Source organism: Oryctolagus cuniculus, chromosome 13 (assembly GCF_964237555.1).
Source record: "Oryctolagus cuniculus chromosome 13, mOryCun1.1, whole genome shotgun sequence".
NCBI classification, from domain to species: Eukaryota; Metazoa; Chordata; class Mammalia; order Lagomorpha; family Leporidae; genus Oryctolagus; species Oryctolagus cuniculus.
Window position 1 is genome coordinate 104093838 of NC_091444.1, and position 18273 is coordinate 104112110.

The 18273-nt window shown below is 46.4% G+C and overlaps 1 protein-coding gene across 1 annotated transcript; it reads left to right on the forward strand.

The window, feature by feature from the left end:
- Positions 1-384: 384 nt before the first annotated feature.
- On the forward strand, positions 385-1955 carry LOC100358894 (RNA-binding motif protein, X chromosome). The gene has a single exon (XM_002717299.5). The coding sequence runs from the start codon at positions 537-539 to the stop codon at positions 1710-1712; it is 1176 nt and encodes a 391-aa protein (XP_002717345.1). The 5' UTR covers positions 385-536; the 3' UTR covers positions 1713-1955.
- The last annotated feature ends 16318 nt before the right edge of the window (positions 1956-18273 follow it).

Here is an 18273-nt window from a genome sequence, read left to right on the forward strand (position 1 = left end):
TTTTAAACGTTTCTTGGCTGTCATTTGTCTAACAGACATTTTCAATTGTAACGCCATCTGATTCATTAAGTCTTACTTTGTGGCTTTTATTTTTTTCTCTTATTTAACACGCCTTCCTCTACTACAAAATCACCTTATTTTTATGTTTCCTCCATGGAGTTTTCCATTGCATGTCTTGGTCCGCCACAAATCTGTTGTTTGGCCTTGGTTACATCACTTTGACCCCCTGCCCTCAGTCTGTTCGTAAAAGGGGGTGGTGAAGGAACCTACCCAAAGGTCCTTGGAAGGAGTCCAGTGTGTTGCACACTGAAACAACACCTGGGACATGGTAAGGGCCACGGGAGTGTTAGCCATTCTTACCAAGACTAGAAGCAAGAGTATTGCAATCCTCGTTGCGCAGTAGTGCAGTCAGCTTCCCGGTTGTGGGCTCGGGCGTGCGGCTTTCACTCGTGTTGAGCTGCTGGGAATTCCTTGCCGGCGAGCTCGAAGGAGCTTACGACCGTCGTCACCCCTGCGATTCACTGGGGTAAAAAAAAATGGTTGAAGCAGATCGCCCAGGAAAGCTCTTCATTGGTGGGCTTAATACAGAAACAAATGAGAAAGCCCTTGAAGCAGTATTTGGCAAATATGGACGAATAGTGGAGGTACTCTTGATGAAAGACCGTGAAACCAACAAATCAAGAGGTTTTGCTTTTGTCACCTTTGAAAGCCCAGCAGATGCTAAGGATGCTGCCAGAGACATGAATGGAAAGTCCTTGGATGGGAAAGCCATCAAGGTGGAACAGGCTACCAAGCCATCATTTGAAAGTGGTAGGCGTGGACCACCTCCACCTCCACGAAGCAGAGGCCCACCAAGAGGTCTTCGGGGAGGAAGAGGAGGAAGTGGAGGAACTCGAGGACCTCCCTCACGTGGAGGGCACATGGATGATGGTGGCTATTCCATGAATTTTAACATGAGTTCTTCCAGGGGACCGCTTCCAGTAAAAAGAGGACCACCACCACGAAGTGGGGGTCCTCCTCCTAAAAGATCAGCCCCTTCAGGACCAGTTCGCAGCAGCAGTGGAATGGGAGGAAGAGCCCCTGTATCACGTGGAAGAGACAGTTACGGAGGCCCACCTCGGAGGGAGCCCCTGCCCTCTCGCAGAGATGTTTATTTGTCCCCAAGAGATGATGGATACTCTACTAAAGACAGCTATTCAAGCAGAGATTACCCGAGTTCTCGTGATACAAGAGATTATGCACCACCACCAAGAGACTATACCTACCGTGATTATGGTCATTCCAGTTCACGTGATGACTATCCATCAAGAGGCTATAGTGATAGAGATGGATATGGTCGTGATCGGGACTATTCAGATCATCCAAGTGGAGGTTCCTACCGAGATTCCTATGAGAGTTATGGTAACTCACGTAGTGCTCCACCTACACGAGGGCCCCCGCCATCTTATGGTGGAAGCAGTCGCTATGATGATTACAGCAGCTCACGTGACGGATATGGTGGAAGTCGAGACAGTTACTCAAGCAGCCGAAGTGATCTCTACTCAAGTGGTCGCGATCGGGTTGGCAGACAAGAAAGAGGGCTTCCTCCTTCTATGGAAAGGGGGTACCCTCCTCCACGTGATTCCTACAGCAGTTCAAGCCGCGGAGCACCAAGAGGTGGTGGCCGTGGAGGAAACCGATCTGATAGAGGGGGAGGCAGAAGCAGATACTAGAAACAAACAAAACTTTGGACCAAAATCCCTGTTCAAAGAAACAAACAAAGTGGAAACTATTCTGTCATAACTACCCAAGGACTACTAAAAGGAAAAATTGTGTTACTTTTTTTTTAAGTTTCCTGTTAAGTTCCCCCTCCATAATTTTTATGTTCTTGTGAGGAAAAAAGTAAACCATGTTTAATTTTATTTGATTTTATGACATTGCTTTCAACAAGCAAATGTTAAATGTGTAAGACTTGACTTGTTGTATTAGTGTTGTAATTTTCCAAGTAAAAGTTTCCCTGAAAGGCAAAAAAAAAAAAAAAAGAGTATTGCAATCATTTAAGTCATGGGTAGTTAACATATGCTGAGATCTAGGCCATGTTAAAAGGAGCACAGTAATACTGAATCATTAGAGACTGTGTCAAAAATATATCCAGTATGAAGTGCCAACACACACAAATGATAGTTGGAAATTAAAAACATCATAGTCATAATAAGGTAAGTTTTAAAAATTCAGCTGTGGAAAATAATTATAAACTTAGGTAAAAAATAAAAATAGGTATGAGCTATAAGCACCCCGCAAATGACACACAAAGGTTTAAAGCAGGGGTGGGCATTTGGCTAGCAGTGAAGTTGCTGCTTACGACGCCCACCTCCCATATCAAAGTGGAGTGCCGGGTTCCAGTCCTGACCACACCAGCTCCCAGTTAATATGCATCCTAGGGAGTCAGTAGCTGTTAGCTCAAGCACTTGGGTCCCTGCTACCCGTGTGAGTGAACTGGATTGAGTTCCTGGCTCCTGTCTATGGTCTGGCCCAGCCCTGGTTGTTGTTGTAGTCATCTGGGAAGTGAACCAGCAGAGGGAAGATATCTCTCCCTGCCCCCCCCCCCCGCCCCTAATTTGCCCCGTGTCTCTCTGCCTTTGAAATAAAACGCACAAAGAACAACATTTCATGTAAGAAGATTTAAAGCAAATGTTTGGAAAAGGTAAGCTGTGAATATGCTGACATGAAGTAAGTTGCATAGATATCATTGTATCTGCAAAGTACAGTTTAATCCAAAGTGTGTAGATAAGTGCAAAGGAGGAAACTACATAAAAATAGAAGTAAAACCTACCAAGTGGACGTAATGATCATGAACTTGATTATTCTAACCAGGTAGCTTTAAAATACATAAAATCCTGACAAGAACAGTAAGAAAATAGCCAAATCACAACCATAGTGTGAGATGTTAATGTATTTCTAACAGAAGCCAAAAAAACAAAACACAAAAAAACTTTGAGGGGGTTTGTAGATGGTTGAAACACAGAATTGCCAAGGCTGCCTAACCCTTCCTCTCTGCCTCAGACACACCTGTGGCTCTGAGTGCACGTGGCAGATATATAAAACCTGATCACGCACATGTCAGAGTTGCAGTGAATTTCGGAGAATTGATATTACCTAACCATATTCTCTGACAACAAAATAAGACACTTTTCAGAAACCCAAAGACACATCCCTAAGTAACTCATATTTAAAGAGAAAAACAGGGGGCTGGTGCTGTGGCACAGTGGGTTAAAGCCCTGGCCTGAAGCGCTGGCATCCCATACGGCCACAGGTTCTAGTCCCGGCTGCTCTTCTTCCTATCCAGCTCTCTGCTGTGGCTTGGATGCAGTGGAAGATGGCCCAAGTCCTTGGGCCCCTGCACTCGTGTGGGAGACCTGGAAGCAGCTCCTGGCTCCTGGCTTCAGATTGGCGTAGCTCTGGCCGTTGCGGCCATTTGGGGAGTGAACCAACAAATGGAAGACCTCTCTCTCTCTCTGTCTCTACCTCTCTCTGTAACTCTGTCTTTCAAATAAATAAAATAAATATTTACAAAAAAATAAAGAAAAAAAAAACCAAAATATGAACCACCATATTTGAAATTCTTCAAAATTCAAGAGTCAGAGAGTAAGAGAGCACCCATCTGCTAGTTTATGCCCCCAAATGTCTGCAATGACAGGGCCAGGGATGGGCCCATGCCAGGAGCCAGAAACTCAGCCCAGGTCTTCCACAAGGGTGGCAGGGATCCACGTACTTGAATCATCACCACTGCCTCCCAAGCTCTGCATTAGGAGACAGAGCTGAGAACCTAGAAAGGGAATACTGGCATCTTGACTGCGAGGCTAAATGCCTAGGGCAGCATTATGTGTTTTTAGAACAGGAAATGTGCTTCAAACAGTCGGCAGAGGTAAATGCATAGCCTTAAAAGCACTTGTTAAAAAAATAAATCAGGTAAATAATGAACTCATACACTGAGATCAGACTATAGTAAACCTCATTAAATTAGGAGGAAAAACTCAATGAAGAAAAAAAGCAGAAACCCATTAATAAAAACAAAACAGAGAATTAGCCTTGTCTCCCACCACTCGTTCTAAATTAAACCCAAGATTCCTTGTGGGCAGACTTCATTTGGCCAATTTATTTGGCAAGTGCAGTTTAATGGAGTCAGAGCAGGAATGAGGCGATGAGGGTAGAAAATCAACCACAGGGAGCAAGCAGCTGATTTCTAGAAAGGGCTTTTAAATGGCAAATGATCTTCTGCAATTATGGGAATGCATTCCCTCATCTGCTCGGCAGAAAGACGGGAAGTACGGTGCACAGCCTGGCCTCTGCCAGTGCTGCTAGCTCCAGCCTTTCACAGCGAAGGCCCCTGGTCCACCAGAGCGCAACAGCTGCACCCCAGCTCAGCATAAATACCCCTGGCAGGCGCCCCCTGGGGTGCCTCTGCCAACTATGGGGTGAGCTGGGGGCCTTAGCAGCAGCCTTCATTCTGTGGCATTGGCCGGGGAGTGGCTGTGGCTGGCAGATGGGGCTCAGTGGATCCTGCCTGGGAGGAGCTCGCTGGCCAATTTCTGCAGGGTTTGCCCTTTTCTTTCGCAAGCGTTCACGGCGCTGGGCAGGAATTTCTCTGAGCTGTAATCCTCTTCTTGTCTGGCAGATGGCTTGGCAAGTCACTCTTCTGCCCATAATCCAAGGAGAAGTGGCACTAGCGGTCAGTGACTTCCTGACACACTGAGCTTCTGCAGAACAAAATCACATGCAATCATAGATTTGTTTTTCAAGAGGGAGATCGGCTTAGTGTTTCAGGGTTACAGAGCAAGGGAACGGGGTATGACCGTGGCTGTTGAAGCCCCTTTGGGCTGTGTGTGTGTGTGTGTGTGTGTGTGTGATAGGGAAAACAGTGGTTTATCAGGTTGTAAATCAACTGTGTTCATTTGAATAAGAAATTACCGTCAGGGGGGCATTGCTCAGATAGATGATAGCTGCGTTAGCATAAAAGCAAATTGTATATCTAAAAGGCTCAGGGGGTAATCATTTATCCATATGCATAGGTGTCTGGGTGACATTATCCATTTGTCAGCAAGTCAGGTATTTGTCATGTTCAAGGAAACCAACTATTTTCTTATTCTGGAAAGTGTAATGAGTGTGCATTTCCTCGCACAAACGCTTCGAGTCAGTTAGAATAGTTCATTAGTTCAAAGTGCCGGAATTCTCTGGAAACCAGCTCAAGAAGCCCGTCGGCAAGGTGAAGAGACACATTTACTCGCTCAAACGCCCTCGAGAGCCGTGTGAGCCGGCGCCAGTGCTGCTGCAGCCACAGGCACCACGGTCCTCACAGAAGCCATGGGAAACAAAACTGATGTTTATGAGCCTTTCCTTCTTTAGCTGCATTAAACAGATCTGGTTTTCGGCTTTTAAATATGCTGTTCAAGCGAAAGTTGCCGATTGCAGAAAAAAAAAACACACAGTAAGGAGAGGCAGGGTTATTGTAGTAATATGCAGATGACTTAGGGCAAAAGAATAGTGGGCATCATGCAAGTGGCAGATAAAATCCAGTAGCCGAGAACTACATTCAGGGGCTCTGCCTCCGTCTCTCTGTGTCGCTCCACCCCCCAATCCCTGCCTTCCTTTCCCTCTCAATGGCCACCGCGGCCGGCGCACCGCGCTGATCCGGAGCCAGGAGCCAGGTGCTTCTCCCGGACTCCCATGTGGGTGCAGGGCCCAAGGACCTGGGCCATACCTTCCTTTTCTCCCCTCTTCTTCCCACCCCTCACCTATTTCTCTGTGTTGATTTCTTTCTCATCTCACTTTTTCTATTCCTCATTGGTGGGGAACCTTTCATCTGCCAAGGGCCATTTAGATATTTATAATATCAATCATGGGCTACATAAAGGTATCATCTTAAAAAGTAGCCTACTGGGGCCAGTGTTGTGACGTAGCAGGTTAAGCCGCCACCTGTGACTCTGGCATCCCATATGAGTGCCAGCTGAGGCCTTGGCTGCCTCACTTCTGATCCAGTGCCCTGCTAATGTGACTGGGAAATCAGTAGAATGTGAGGTCTTCCACCCACTGGTTCCCTCCCCGGATGGCTGCAATGGCCAGGGCTGGGTCAGGCCAAAGCCAGGAGTCTGGAGCTTCTTCTAGATCTCCCATGTGGGTGTCAGGGGCACAAGCTCTTGGGCTATTGTCCGCTGGTTTTCCCAGACCATGAGCAGAGAGCTGGATAGGAAGTGGAACAGCTGGGACACAAACTAGCACAGTTTGGTATGTTGGCACTGCAGGTGGTGGCTTTACCCACTATGCCACAGAGCCGAACTCCGTCACATTGCTTTTAAGACAGTTGCAAAGTGCAAGCATTTTTTGGCTTTCTTGCATCAGTCATCTTATTTTAAGGCCTCTAAAGTCTCATGTAGCAAAATCATAAATATGCATGCTAGTTTACATTTTTGAATCCTTGAACAAGAAGCGAGGACAGGGGCATCCCAAACAGATGTACAATTAGCCCAATGTTCCTGTTTCTCCAAAAGTACATAAACGAATAGAGGCAGAAATACCCAGGACAAAACCTGTCCGTAAAAGCACACAGCTCTTTGTATGTGACGACACCATCATTTTCAAGGGCAGACAGAAGAAAATGAGCTTCAGTGGAGGCCGAAGACGCTTTCGTGAGACCCGAGAGTCCTTTTCTGATGGTAGACAGCCTCAGAGTGAGGAACAGAGAGAGTGGTTTCTAAGAATTAGCTTAGCCGGTTGCTCTCCACTGCCTTGGGACCAATATCCCACTCAGAGAGGCCCTGTTCCTTTCTGTTCCCTCTCCTGGCATCATTGATCAAAACCACAGTCATTCACTGTTACCCGGCAGCCCCACATAGCACGGGTTTCTCCATGAGCATCTGGTCCCTCACTGTTGCATCCCAGAGCAGGTGCGACCCCCTCTCCGCCTGGCACTGTGCTGGTACTGAGGACTCCTTTTCGGAGCACTGGGTGGAGTCCTGGCTGCTCTGCTTCCAATCCAGATCCCTGCTAATGTGCCTGAGAAAGCAACAAAGGTAGCCCAACTGCTTGGGCCCCTGCCACCCACATTAGAGACCTGGATGGAGTCCCTGGCTCCTGACTTTGGCCTGGCTCAGCCCTGGCCACTGGGGACATTTAGGCAGTGAGCAAGCAAATGGAAGATCTGCGCATGTGTATGTGTGTGTGTGTGTGTGTGCCTCTCACTCTCCTTTGGAGTAGATTAAAATAAATCTTAAAAAACAATTGGCCTGGCCGGCGCTGCGGCTTAATAGGCTAATCCTCCTCCTGCGGCGCCGGCACACCAGGTTCTAGTCCCAATTGGGGAGCTGGTTCTGTCCCGGTTGCCCCTCTTCCAGGCCAGCTCTCTGCTGTGGCCCGGGAGTGCAGTGGAGGATGGCCCAAGTGCTTGGGCCCCGCACCCCATGGGAGACCAGTAGAAGCACCTGGCTCCTGCCATTGGATCAGCGCGGTGCACCGGTCGCAGTGCGCCAGCCACAGCAGCCATTGGGGGGTGATCCAATGGAAAAGGAAGACCTTTCTCTCTGTCTCTCTGTCTCTTTCTCTCTCACTCTGTCCACTGTCCACTCTGCCTGTCCAAAAAAAAAAAAAAAAATGGCCTGAAAAAATGTTTTGGTACTGTGGGAGTGTAGACCACCTCCTAACTTCAAAAGTCTAAATCTCACTTTTCAACATTCAGAAGGTTAGTTTTTTTTTCTTTCTTTCAAATAGAAAACAATTTAATAGAATCCTCAGTTTCCAAGAAATAGAAGTAAAAATGCATACATTTCTAGAAAGTAAATTTGCAAGCATATCAAAGCTTTACAGACATGTTCATACAGCAATTCCTCCTGAGGGAACTTAAATTAAGGGGAAAAATCATAGCTCTGATCAAAGATTTATTTACAAGGGCAATAATGAAGGAATTATTAATAACAGAAAAATATCAACAATGAAAATGCCAATTCATAAAGAGTAGGATAAATTATGGTATGTTCACATGAGGAAATAATATATAGGCATTTAAAACTCATCTTTTGGAACACATATCAACATGGAAAAACATTTATAATATATTGTTCAATGAGAAAGGCAGACTACAAAATTATATTGTAGTTTGATCCAAATTAACTATGTACCTATACACATATACACACAAAAGATTATATGAACCAAATATGAAGAGTGATGATTAACTATGGGTGATGGGATTGTCACAATTTTTCTTCACTGACTTTTTCATGATTTTAACATTTTTTTTAACTTTTATTTAATGAATATAAGTTTCCAACGTACAGAATATGGATTACAATGGCTTCCCCCCCATAACGTCCTTAAAACCCGCAACCCTCCCCTTATCTACTCCCTCTCCCCTTCCATTCACATCAAGATTCATTTTCTATTCTCTTTATATACAGAAGATCAGTTTAGCATACATTAAGTAAAGATTTCAACAGTTTGCTCCCACACAGAAACATAAAGTGAAAAATACTGTTTGAGTACTAGTTATAGCATTAAATCTCAATGTACAGCACACTAAGGACAAAGATCCTACATGAGGAGTAAGTGCACAATAACTCCTGTTGTTGACTTAACAAATTGACACTCTTGTTTATGGCATCAGTAATCACCCTAGGCTCTTGTCATGAGCTGCCAAGGCTATGGAAGCCCCCTGAGTTCACTGACTCTGATCATTTTTAGACAAGGCCATGGTCAAAGTGGAAGTTCTCTCCTCCCTTCAGAGAAAGGTACCTCCTTGGGATCTCACTCGTGGAGATCTTTTTTTTTTTTCCCAGAGTGTCTTGGCTTTCCATGCCTGAAATACTCTCATGGGCATCTCAGCTGGATCCACATGCCTTAAGGGCTGATTATGAGGTCAGAGTGCTGTTAGGACATTTGCCATTCTATGGGTCTGCTGTGTATCTCACTTCCCATGTTGGATCATTCTCTCCCTTTTTGATTCTATCAGCTAGTATTTGCAGACACTATTCTTGTTTATGTGATCCCTTTGGTTCTTAGTCCTATCGTTACGATCAATTGTGAACAGAAATTGATCACTGGGACTAGTGAGATGGCATTGGTACATGCCACCTCGATGGGATTGAATTCGAATCCCCTGGTATGTTTCTAACTCTACTGTTTGAGGTAAGTCAGCTTGAGCATGTCCCGAATTGCACATCTCTTCCCTCTCTTATTCCCACTCTTACATTTAACAGTGATCACTTTTCAGTTAAGTTTCAACACTTAAGAATAACAGTGTATTGATTACAGTATTCAACCAAAAGAATTAAGTAGAACAAACAAACAAAAACACTAAGAGGGATAACATATTAAGTTGCTCATCAACAGTCAGGGTGAGGGCTGATCAAGTCACCGTTTCTCATAGTGTTCATTTCACTTTAACAGGTTTCCTTTTTGGTGTTCAGTTAGTTGTCACCTATCAAGGAGAACAAGTGGTATTTGTCCCTTTGGGATTGGCTTATTTCACTCAACATAATGTTTTCCAAATTCCTAACAGCGATCACTTTTCAGTTAAAATTTAAACACCTAAGAATAATTGTGTGTTAATTACAGAGTTCAACCAATGGTACTAGAACAAAAAAAAATACTAGAATGGATAAAGTATTACATTGTACATCAACCGTCAGGACAAGAGCTGATCAAGTCACTGTTTCTCATAGTGTCCATTTCACTTCAACAAGTTTCCCCTTTGGTGCTCAGTTAGTTGTCGCCAATCAGGGAGAACATATGATATTTGTCCCTTTGGGACTGGCTTAATTCACTCAGCATGATGTTTTCCAAATTCCTCCATCTTGTTGCAAATAACTGTGTTTTGTTGTTTTTGACTGCTGTATAGTATTCTGTAGAGTACATGTCCCATAATTCAGAAGGTTAGTTTGAGTCTTACTGACTCACCTGCTTGGTGAACTTGGACCAGTCATGAGCTCTCTGTATCTCAAGTCTCATCTGTAAAGGAAAGGATAATTGAAGCCATCTGATATTGTTAAAGCACAGATGCAATCCTGTCTCTTTCTTTAAAACAATAAGTCAGCTTCTCCACAAAACAAAAATGGCCCTGCTGGAGCTGGGCCCTGGCTCCTCTCCCCCTCATTTCCCTGTCCCCTCGCCTCCATGCCATAGCCACAAGGAAGTGCGTATGGTTTCCCAAACACTCACCCATCCATTCTCAGCAAGAGAGTAGCTACTGCATGCCAGCACTGGGCCAGCACCATCAGGCCTACACAAGGCCAGCATTCAATAGGAAGCTATGGCCGGCGCCGTGGCTCACTAGGCTAATCCTCCGCCTTGCGGCGCCGGCACACTGGGTTCTAGTCCCAGTCGGGGCGCCGGATTCTGTCCTGGTTGCCCCTCTTCCAGGCCAGCTCTCTGCTGTGGCCCGGGAGTGCAGTGGAGGATGGCCCAAGTGCTTGGGCCCTGCACCCACATGGGAGACCAGGAGAAGTACCTGGCTCCTGCCATTGGATCAGCGTGGTGCGCCGGCCGGCGCGGCGGCCATTGGAGGGTGAACCAACAGCAAAGGAAGACCTTTCTCTCTGTCTCTCCATTCTGCCTGTCAAAAAAAAAAAAAAATAGGAAGCTATGCCACAGGGCGGGTATACAGGGCGGGTATTCTGGGTTGAGATCGCATCAGTGCCCACAGCTAAACCCCATTAGACATAGGCTCTTCTAACAAAAGAAAGAAAAACATCCAAAGAGAAAGCCGCTGCCCCTATAGAGACTGCCACTGTTTCAGAGTAGGGAGAATCCTGCTGAGTGACTTAGTGACTCTCTTCTTATCTATTTCTGCTTGAGGCAAGGAGACAGGCAGGTGTTCACAGGAAGGCTTGAAATCAACACCCCCTAAGGGCAGGAGTAAATAATGTTCCTTTGAAAAGGCCAAGTTGGGGGCTGGCACTGTGGAGTAGCAGGTAAAACCGCTGCCTGTGACACCACCCATGTGGGCAATGGTTCACGTCCCAGCTGCTCCACTTCCGATCCAGCTCCCTGCTAACGCACCTGGGAGAAGTTGGCTGAAGTACTTGGGCCCCTGCGCTCATTGGTAGCTTAGCCCACTGTGCCACAATGCCAGCCCTGAGAAGCAGGGCTTTTCACACAAGCTGCCTGTGTATGCACGCACACCTGGGTGTGTATAAGATTTCAGAATGCAATCCACAGCTTGGAGAGTAAGGCTCCTTGGGGTAGCAGTGGCTTTCTCGCAGTGAGAATAGGGACAGGAGCACAAGTCAGGCTGTGTCCCTGGTCAGCTGAGACCACCTGCAAAGCCTGGAATGACAAGTCCCTCACCCCCGAACATGGCTCAGAAGCCCCTGGGGAAGCTGTAGGCACAGGGGTCACATCTTAAACGCCTTGGGTTGCAAGTCTTGAGTATGCTCTTACTGCATGCTTGCTGACCTGACAGTGCAGCGACAGGGCACCCTTCTCAGCCAGCCAGCTGCTGTCTGTCACCAACTGCTTTCCGGGATCTGTTCTGTGACAGACACAGCCCCGCCATGTTGGGTGCCAAGGTTTGATTTGAAACCAAATGGAAAAGAACCACACGGCTGGTCGTGATCCAGGTGTCTCTGGATTTATTCTGCTGTCCCTTGTTGCCATCAGAGAGAAAGGAACGGGAGCTCAGAGGTGAACCGCCCGTGCGAGGGTCACGTGCTCGATCGGAGAGCAAGAACAGCCTGTAAAAACGAACCCAGGCGCTGACAATGTACACACAGAAAGTCTGAAGAGAACAGAGCAACAGACTAGTGTAGCTTTTTCGTGAGTAGCTTAGATTATCTAATGAGCAAAAATCTTGACAAAGTGCATCCAGCGGCAGATGGCCGTCAGCGAGTGGGTTCAGCGCGTCCACCCCACTCCTCAACGCGAGCCAGGCATGCGGAATGCCTGCTTGCTTAATTAACCCTATTGTCTCTATTCATCGTATAATAAGGACAACCGCTTCAGAGTCCATTCTGAAAACATGGAATTCACACCCTGCCGCAGCTGGGCTGTGCACCTATCTCGTGTGGGCGATTGCAACCGTCCTTTATCATGAAGAATCAAGTGTCCAGGCGCACAGCACCAGCCCAGCCATGCTGCTATTCCAAATGCAATAGCAGGACCACACATCCATAAGCTGGAATCGACAATTGCAAAGGAGTTCTTTCTCCGGGCAGGAAAGCATTTATACAAACACTTAATGAAAGCGAAACTGCAAAAGAACAAATCAGCTCAGTTCTTCCCAGCCCCTCCTTCCTCAGCGAGGCGCCCGCTCTGCCGTTCACTCCTCCCTGTCTGGCCCAGGAGCTGCCAGCAGAATCAGCGAAGAGTTAGCTATGGGCACAGCATTAAAGGAAGCACCCGGGAAGGGCAGAGTGAGGAAGTGACCTGGGCAGAGGGGCAGGGACTTCTAATCATCGTAAGGATAAAAAAAAACGACCCATGGAGCTTGGGAATGAGGACGCAAGGCATGGCAAGGACACGTGGACTCTACGGCATAGGCTTCTTGGGAGATTAGTGTTTCCCAAACACGGGAATATGAATTAATCTTTGAAGGAAGGTTAGGGAAGTCTATGTGAGACCCAGACTTATAGGGAGGGTATTACCCTATTCTAAGAGCAGAGGGTAATGACGTCTTTCCTTGGCATGGAAATAGAAATAAAATATCTTGTTAAAAATATGTATGTATTTATTTATTTGAAAGAGCAACAGAGAGAAAAAAAAGAGAGAGAGATATCTTCCATCTACTGGTTCACTCCCCAAACTCAACAGTCAGGGCTGGTTCAGGCTAAAGCCAGGAGCCTGGAACTCAATCTGGGCCTCCCACATGGGTGGCAGGGACCCAGGGACTTGGGGCACCTTACACTGCTTTCCCAGGCGCATTATCAGGGAGCTGGATCAGAAGTGGAGCATCTGGAACTTGAACCAGCACTCTGATATGGGATGCCGGCATAGCAAGCGGTGGCTTAAAATTACTGCACCACAATGCCAACCCCAGAAACAAAATATCATTATACTGGCCGGCGCCGCGGCTCACTAAGCTAATCCTCCGCCTTGCGGCGCCGGCACACCGTGTTCTAGTCCCAGTCGGGGCGCCGGATTCTGTCCCGGTTCTCCTCTTCCAGGCCAGCTCTCTGCTGTGGCCCGGGAGTGCCGTGGAGGATGGCCCTGCACCCCATGGGAGACCAGGAGAAGTACCTGGCTCCTGCCATCGGATCAGCGCAGTGCGCCGGCCGCAGCGCGGCCATTGGAGGGTGAACCAACGGCAAAGGAAGACCTTTCTCTCTGTCTCTCTCTCTCACTGTCCACTCTGCCTGTCAAAAAAATAAATTAAAAAAAAATAAATAAAAATATCATTATACTAAATGTACTAAAGAAAGAAAATGCAGGCATTTGGCACGGTGGTTAAATCACTGCTGGGGCTGCCTTCATTCCGGGAATGCCAGGTTCAAGTCCCAGCCACACCACTTTCAGTCCAGCTCCCTGCTAATGCATAGCTGGGAGGCAGCAGGTGATGGCCCAAGTACTTGGGTCCCTGCCACCCATGTGGGAGACCCGCAGGCAGTTCAAAGTTCCCGGCTTCAGCCTGGCCAAGCCCTGGCTGTTGTGGACACCTGGGGAGTGAAACAGCAGATGGGACATCTCTCTCTCTCTTTCTGTCTCTCTGCCCTTCAAACCAAGTGGGAGAAAAAAAGAAATAAGAAACTAGAAGGTAAAATGGCAACTCTTACTCCATATGAAAGGGATTAAGGTTAACTGAGTAAGAATGAAAGAACAAATTTACAAGTGGCTTAAAGAAGTAAACCAAGGACCAAAATTACATGGACCGTGGTGTAATTTCACATGAAAAATAAATTAAGGAAATCCTTCTGGTTTCCTTTCTTATTTGTTGGGGAGTTCAGATCCTTTAAAATGTTAGTTTATTGTAATGTAGAATTGCAGAATTAGTTGTTATGAATAAAAGGAGAGTTAACAAGTCAAAACATTGATACTGGCCGTGTATGAGCAGAAAACAGCCAATCTGGATTTATGCATTGTTGTGTTGACACTCACGTGTATTTTCTATTTTTGTCCCCAGAATGTCAGGGCGGCTGTACTATGAAGCATTTCTTCGGCTTCCTTCCTCTCTTTTTTGCATAGTAGTTTCTTCAGGATTCTTTGAGCAGTTTTGCTGTGTACACAAGGGGGACCCACATAGATAATTCACACACAGACATTTGTAAAGGCCCATCCACACATCGTAAAAATTACCGTGCAGCTTATCATAAAATGCAAAGTTTCACTTTTCTCCCAGTAAATGGACAGATAATATTGCAGTGATAATTTGAAGCCTGAGCACACAATAAAACGGGCCAATGGCTGCTAGAGGGAAGAAAAAATATTCTTCAATATTAAATTGTTCCAAGAAATAATTGTAGAAATGGACAATAATTTAGGTACAGTGATGCACACCATGATTTTATTTATAAGAGTGAAAAATAGAAATAATATAAATATTTAACAGTGGAAAGTTAATGAAACAAATTATCTTTAAGCTTATAATGGCACACTGTGGCCCATTCAAAAAATGCCTTTATTAACACTTATAGATGTTGGCAAACATTAGCTGTATATTCTTAGATGAAAAGTCAGGTTGGGGCTGGTGCTGTGGCGCAATAGGTTAATCCTTCTCCGTACAAGCACTGGCATCCCATTTGGGTGCTGGTTCAATTCCCGGCTGCTCCTCTTCTGATCCAGCTCTTTGCTTTTGGCCTGGGAAAGCAGTGAGAGGTGGCCCAAATACTTGGGGCTCTGCATTCATGTGGGAGACCCCAAAGAAGCTCCTGGCTCCTGGCTTCTGATCGGCCCAGCTCCGGCCATTGCAGATGGAAGACCTCTCTCTGTGTCTCTCCCTCTCTCTGTAACTCTGCCTCTCAAATAAATAAATATTTTTAAAAAATAGGTCAGGTCATAAAACAGTATATACAGCCATATGGAAAGTTCCTTTCTTTTTTTTTTAACTTTTATTTAATGAATATAAATTTCCAAAGTACGATTTATGGATTACAATGGCTTCCCCCCCATACCGTCCCTCCCACCCACAACCCTCCCCTTTCCCACTCCCTCTCCCCTTCCATTCACATCAAGATTCATTTTCGATTATCTTAATATACAGAAGATCAGCTTAGTATACATTAAGTAAGGATTTCAGCAGTTTGCTCCCACACAGAAACATAAAGTGAAAAATAATAGATGATTTTTTACTTAAAAGGCAGAGCGACAGAGAGAGAAGTAGCAATAGAGAGATTTTGCATCAGCTGGTTCACTCCTCAGATGGCTGCAACAGCTAGGGCTGGACCAGGCTGAAGCCAGGAGCCAGGAACTCCATCTGGGCCTCCCACGTGGGTGGCAGGAACCCAGTACTTGGACCATCATCTGCTGACTCCCAGGCATCTTAGCAGGAAGCTGGATCAGAAGTGTGCAGAAGCCGGGATTTGAACCAAACATACTATTATGGAATGCTGATGTCTGGACCCACAACTTAGCCTGCATGCCATAATGCCCTTCATTTTTGTTTTCTCTTGTTTTAAAACAAAGCCCATGCGTGCATACCCCCACACCACCTCCACCACATGCAGCTAAAACTGGCAAACTGGGAAGGAATGTACCATAATTTCACTGCTGGTTATCCCTAAGAGCGAGATCACAAGGAATCTTGGTAAGTAATCTTGCAAAGTTTCTATAACAATAGGGTAACAATTTATAATGGGAGAAGGGTGTGGCACCCTTGGGACACCTGCATGCCATATCAGAGTACCTAGGATCAAGTCCTGCCACTATGTCTGAGCCCACCTCCTACTAATGTGCCTTGGGAGGCAGTGGGTGATGTCTCACATACTTAGAACTGCCTTTGACCTGATCCACCCCTGGCTGTTGCAGGCATTTGGGGAGTGAAGCAGCAGATGGAAGATCTCTCTTTCTTTTTCTATCTCTCTGTCACTCTGTCTTTCAAATAAAAATAATCAGAAACCAAAAAAAATTGGTATTTAAAATATTTTCCTCACCGGAAAGTAGACATGGCTCAGAGAGTTGAGAGAAGGAGCTATCCGTCACAGTGTCTGAGCCGGGGGATGGCAGAGCAGTGGTACAGGTGTGCCTTCCTCTTGTCTCCTACTTTAATCAAGGACAGAGTCCAAACCGCAGTTTCCAGTGCTTGGGCAGGTGCGTTGAGTTCGTGAAGTCTGCTTTTCAGTCCTGGACACTCTATCCAATGTCACTGCATTTAGAGATGCAGAAAAATAAAGGACGAGTAACGCATTGAATGAGTATGCCCCATCGCACCTGGAAAATGGAGATTTGTAGGCCTAGGAAACCAAACAGGACTCTCCCTACGTGTGGTCCACAAAGTGGCAGAACCAGAAGAAGGGAATGGAGCAGACTTAGAATGAGGTAACAACAGCGAGAACGAAGCCCATCTGTTCATCTCCTCTGTTTCTTCTACTGCATCCGATCTTGAATCCACGGAGCTGACTGTAGAAGACACCAGAGGAGACGTTTTCTTATTTTGAAGATATCAGTGAGAGAGAGAAGGAGAGGCAGAAAAATACACCCCCAGCACATCATCAGTTAATAAAATAATCAGTGGGTGGGCATTCTGCACAATGGTTTAGACATTACATGGGGTATCTGAATCCCAAATCGGAGTGTCTGGTTCAAGTCCTGCCTCTTCTGCTTCCCATCTGGCTAATGCAGACCCTGGGAGGCAGCAAGTGATGGCTCAAGTCCTTGGGTCCCTGCCACCCATGTGGGAGATCTTAGCTTCAGCCTGGACCAGCTGGGGTTATTATGGGTCTTTGTGGGGGTGAACAAGCAGATGGAAGATCTCTCTGTCTGTCTCTGCCTTTCACGTAAAATGTGAATAAATTCTTTAAGTAAATGGTCAGGTGGCCCTGCCTTCCCGGTTTCTTGAAAACCAAGCCCCTGAGGCTGATGATGTTAAGTGTGAAATGTAGAAGGGTGGAACTGGAGACTTCTCGCCTCCTCCTCATCCCATCGGCTTCCTCCAGGGGTGAAGGAGCCGGCGCCACGGGGGTGAACAGCAGCTCGTGGGACCACTGCACCATCTAACAGCGCCGAGATGAGGACTCGAATCTCCTGACTTCAGGCCACTCTCATTCCAGCGCAGCAAGCTGGTTTTCCGTGTGAACTGTCTCCTTTGATCTGCTTCTTGTGTGTGTGCAGTCGTGGGATGTCCCTGTAGTCCACAGCCAGCGACCCTGGGGCGCGGGCAACAGTTACGGTCATGCGTTCTCTGAGGACACACCCCTGGGCAGCCTATTTTTGTCCCCTCTGCCAGATCGTTTTCACCTCCAGCATTATAAAACACGTTCTGGAGTTAATTCTAAAGGAGTTCAAGGTCCTCATTTTTCAGCATGCCCTGAGCCACCAAAATCCAGATACATTTCAAGCAAATATCTTGTAGAAGGATAGTAGTGACTTTGTCCTGCCAAAAAAAAAAAAAAAAAAAAAAAACCAAGCTTTTTACAGGTAGCAAGTGTGGTTTAAATAGGATTTTTATAGCCTGATGTTAGAGATTATAAAAAGCTATGACAAGGGTGCATGTTTAGAGGAGAGGTTAAGATGCAAGCTAAAACATCTGTGATTGACTATGAAGTACCTGGGTTCAAATTCAGCTCCACTTCCGACTCCAGCCTCCGGCTCATGCAGACCCCAGGAGACGGCAGTGATGGCTAAGTTCATGGTTCCCTGCCATCCACATGGGAGACTTCGGTGGAGTTTCTGACTCTTGGCTTCTGGCCATTGTGGGCGTTTAAGAAGTGAACAAGCAGATGAGAATCTCTCTCTCTCTCTCTCTCTCTCTGTATGTGTGTGTGTGTGAGAGAGAGAGAGAGGGGGAGAGAGAGAGAGAGAGAGAGAGAGAGAGAGAGAGAGAAATATACAGGGAAAAAAAGCTTTGATTGCCTAGGATATGAAAGTTCCTCCATAAACTTAGAAACGAGAGGGAGGGAGAGAAAGAGTGAGAAAGAAAAGCAGGCTAAAGCTCCCTGGGAGCTGGCATTGTGGTGCAGCAGGTTAGCCTACCTGTGACTCTGGCATTCCATATCCCAGAGTTGGCTCAAGTCCCAGCTACTCTGCTCCCAGCTACTCTGCTCCCAGCTACTCTGCTCCCATCCACCTTTTCCCTGATGTGGCTGGGACGGCAGCAGAGGATGGCCCGAGTCACTGGGCTCTTGCCACCTATGTGGGAGACCAGGTTGGAGTTCTGGCTCC

Excerpts from the sequence above, each read along its gene's own strand:
- LOC100358894 (XM_002717299.5), top strand. The coding sequence starts at position 537 with ATGGTTGAAGCAGATCGCCCAGGAAAGCTCTTCATTGGTGGGCTTAAT.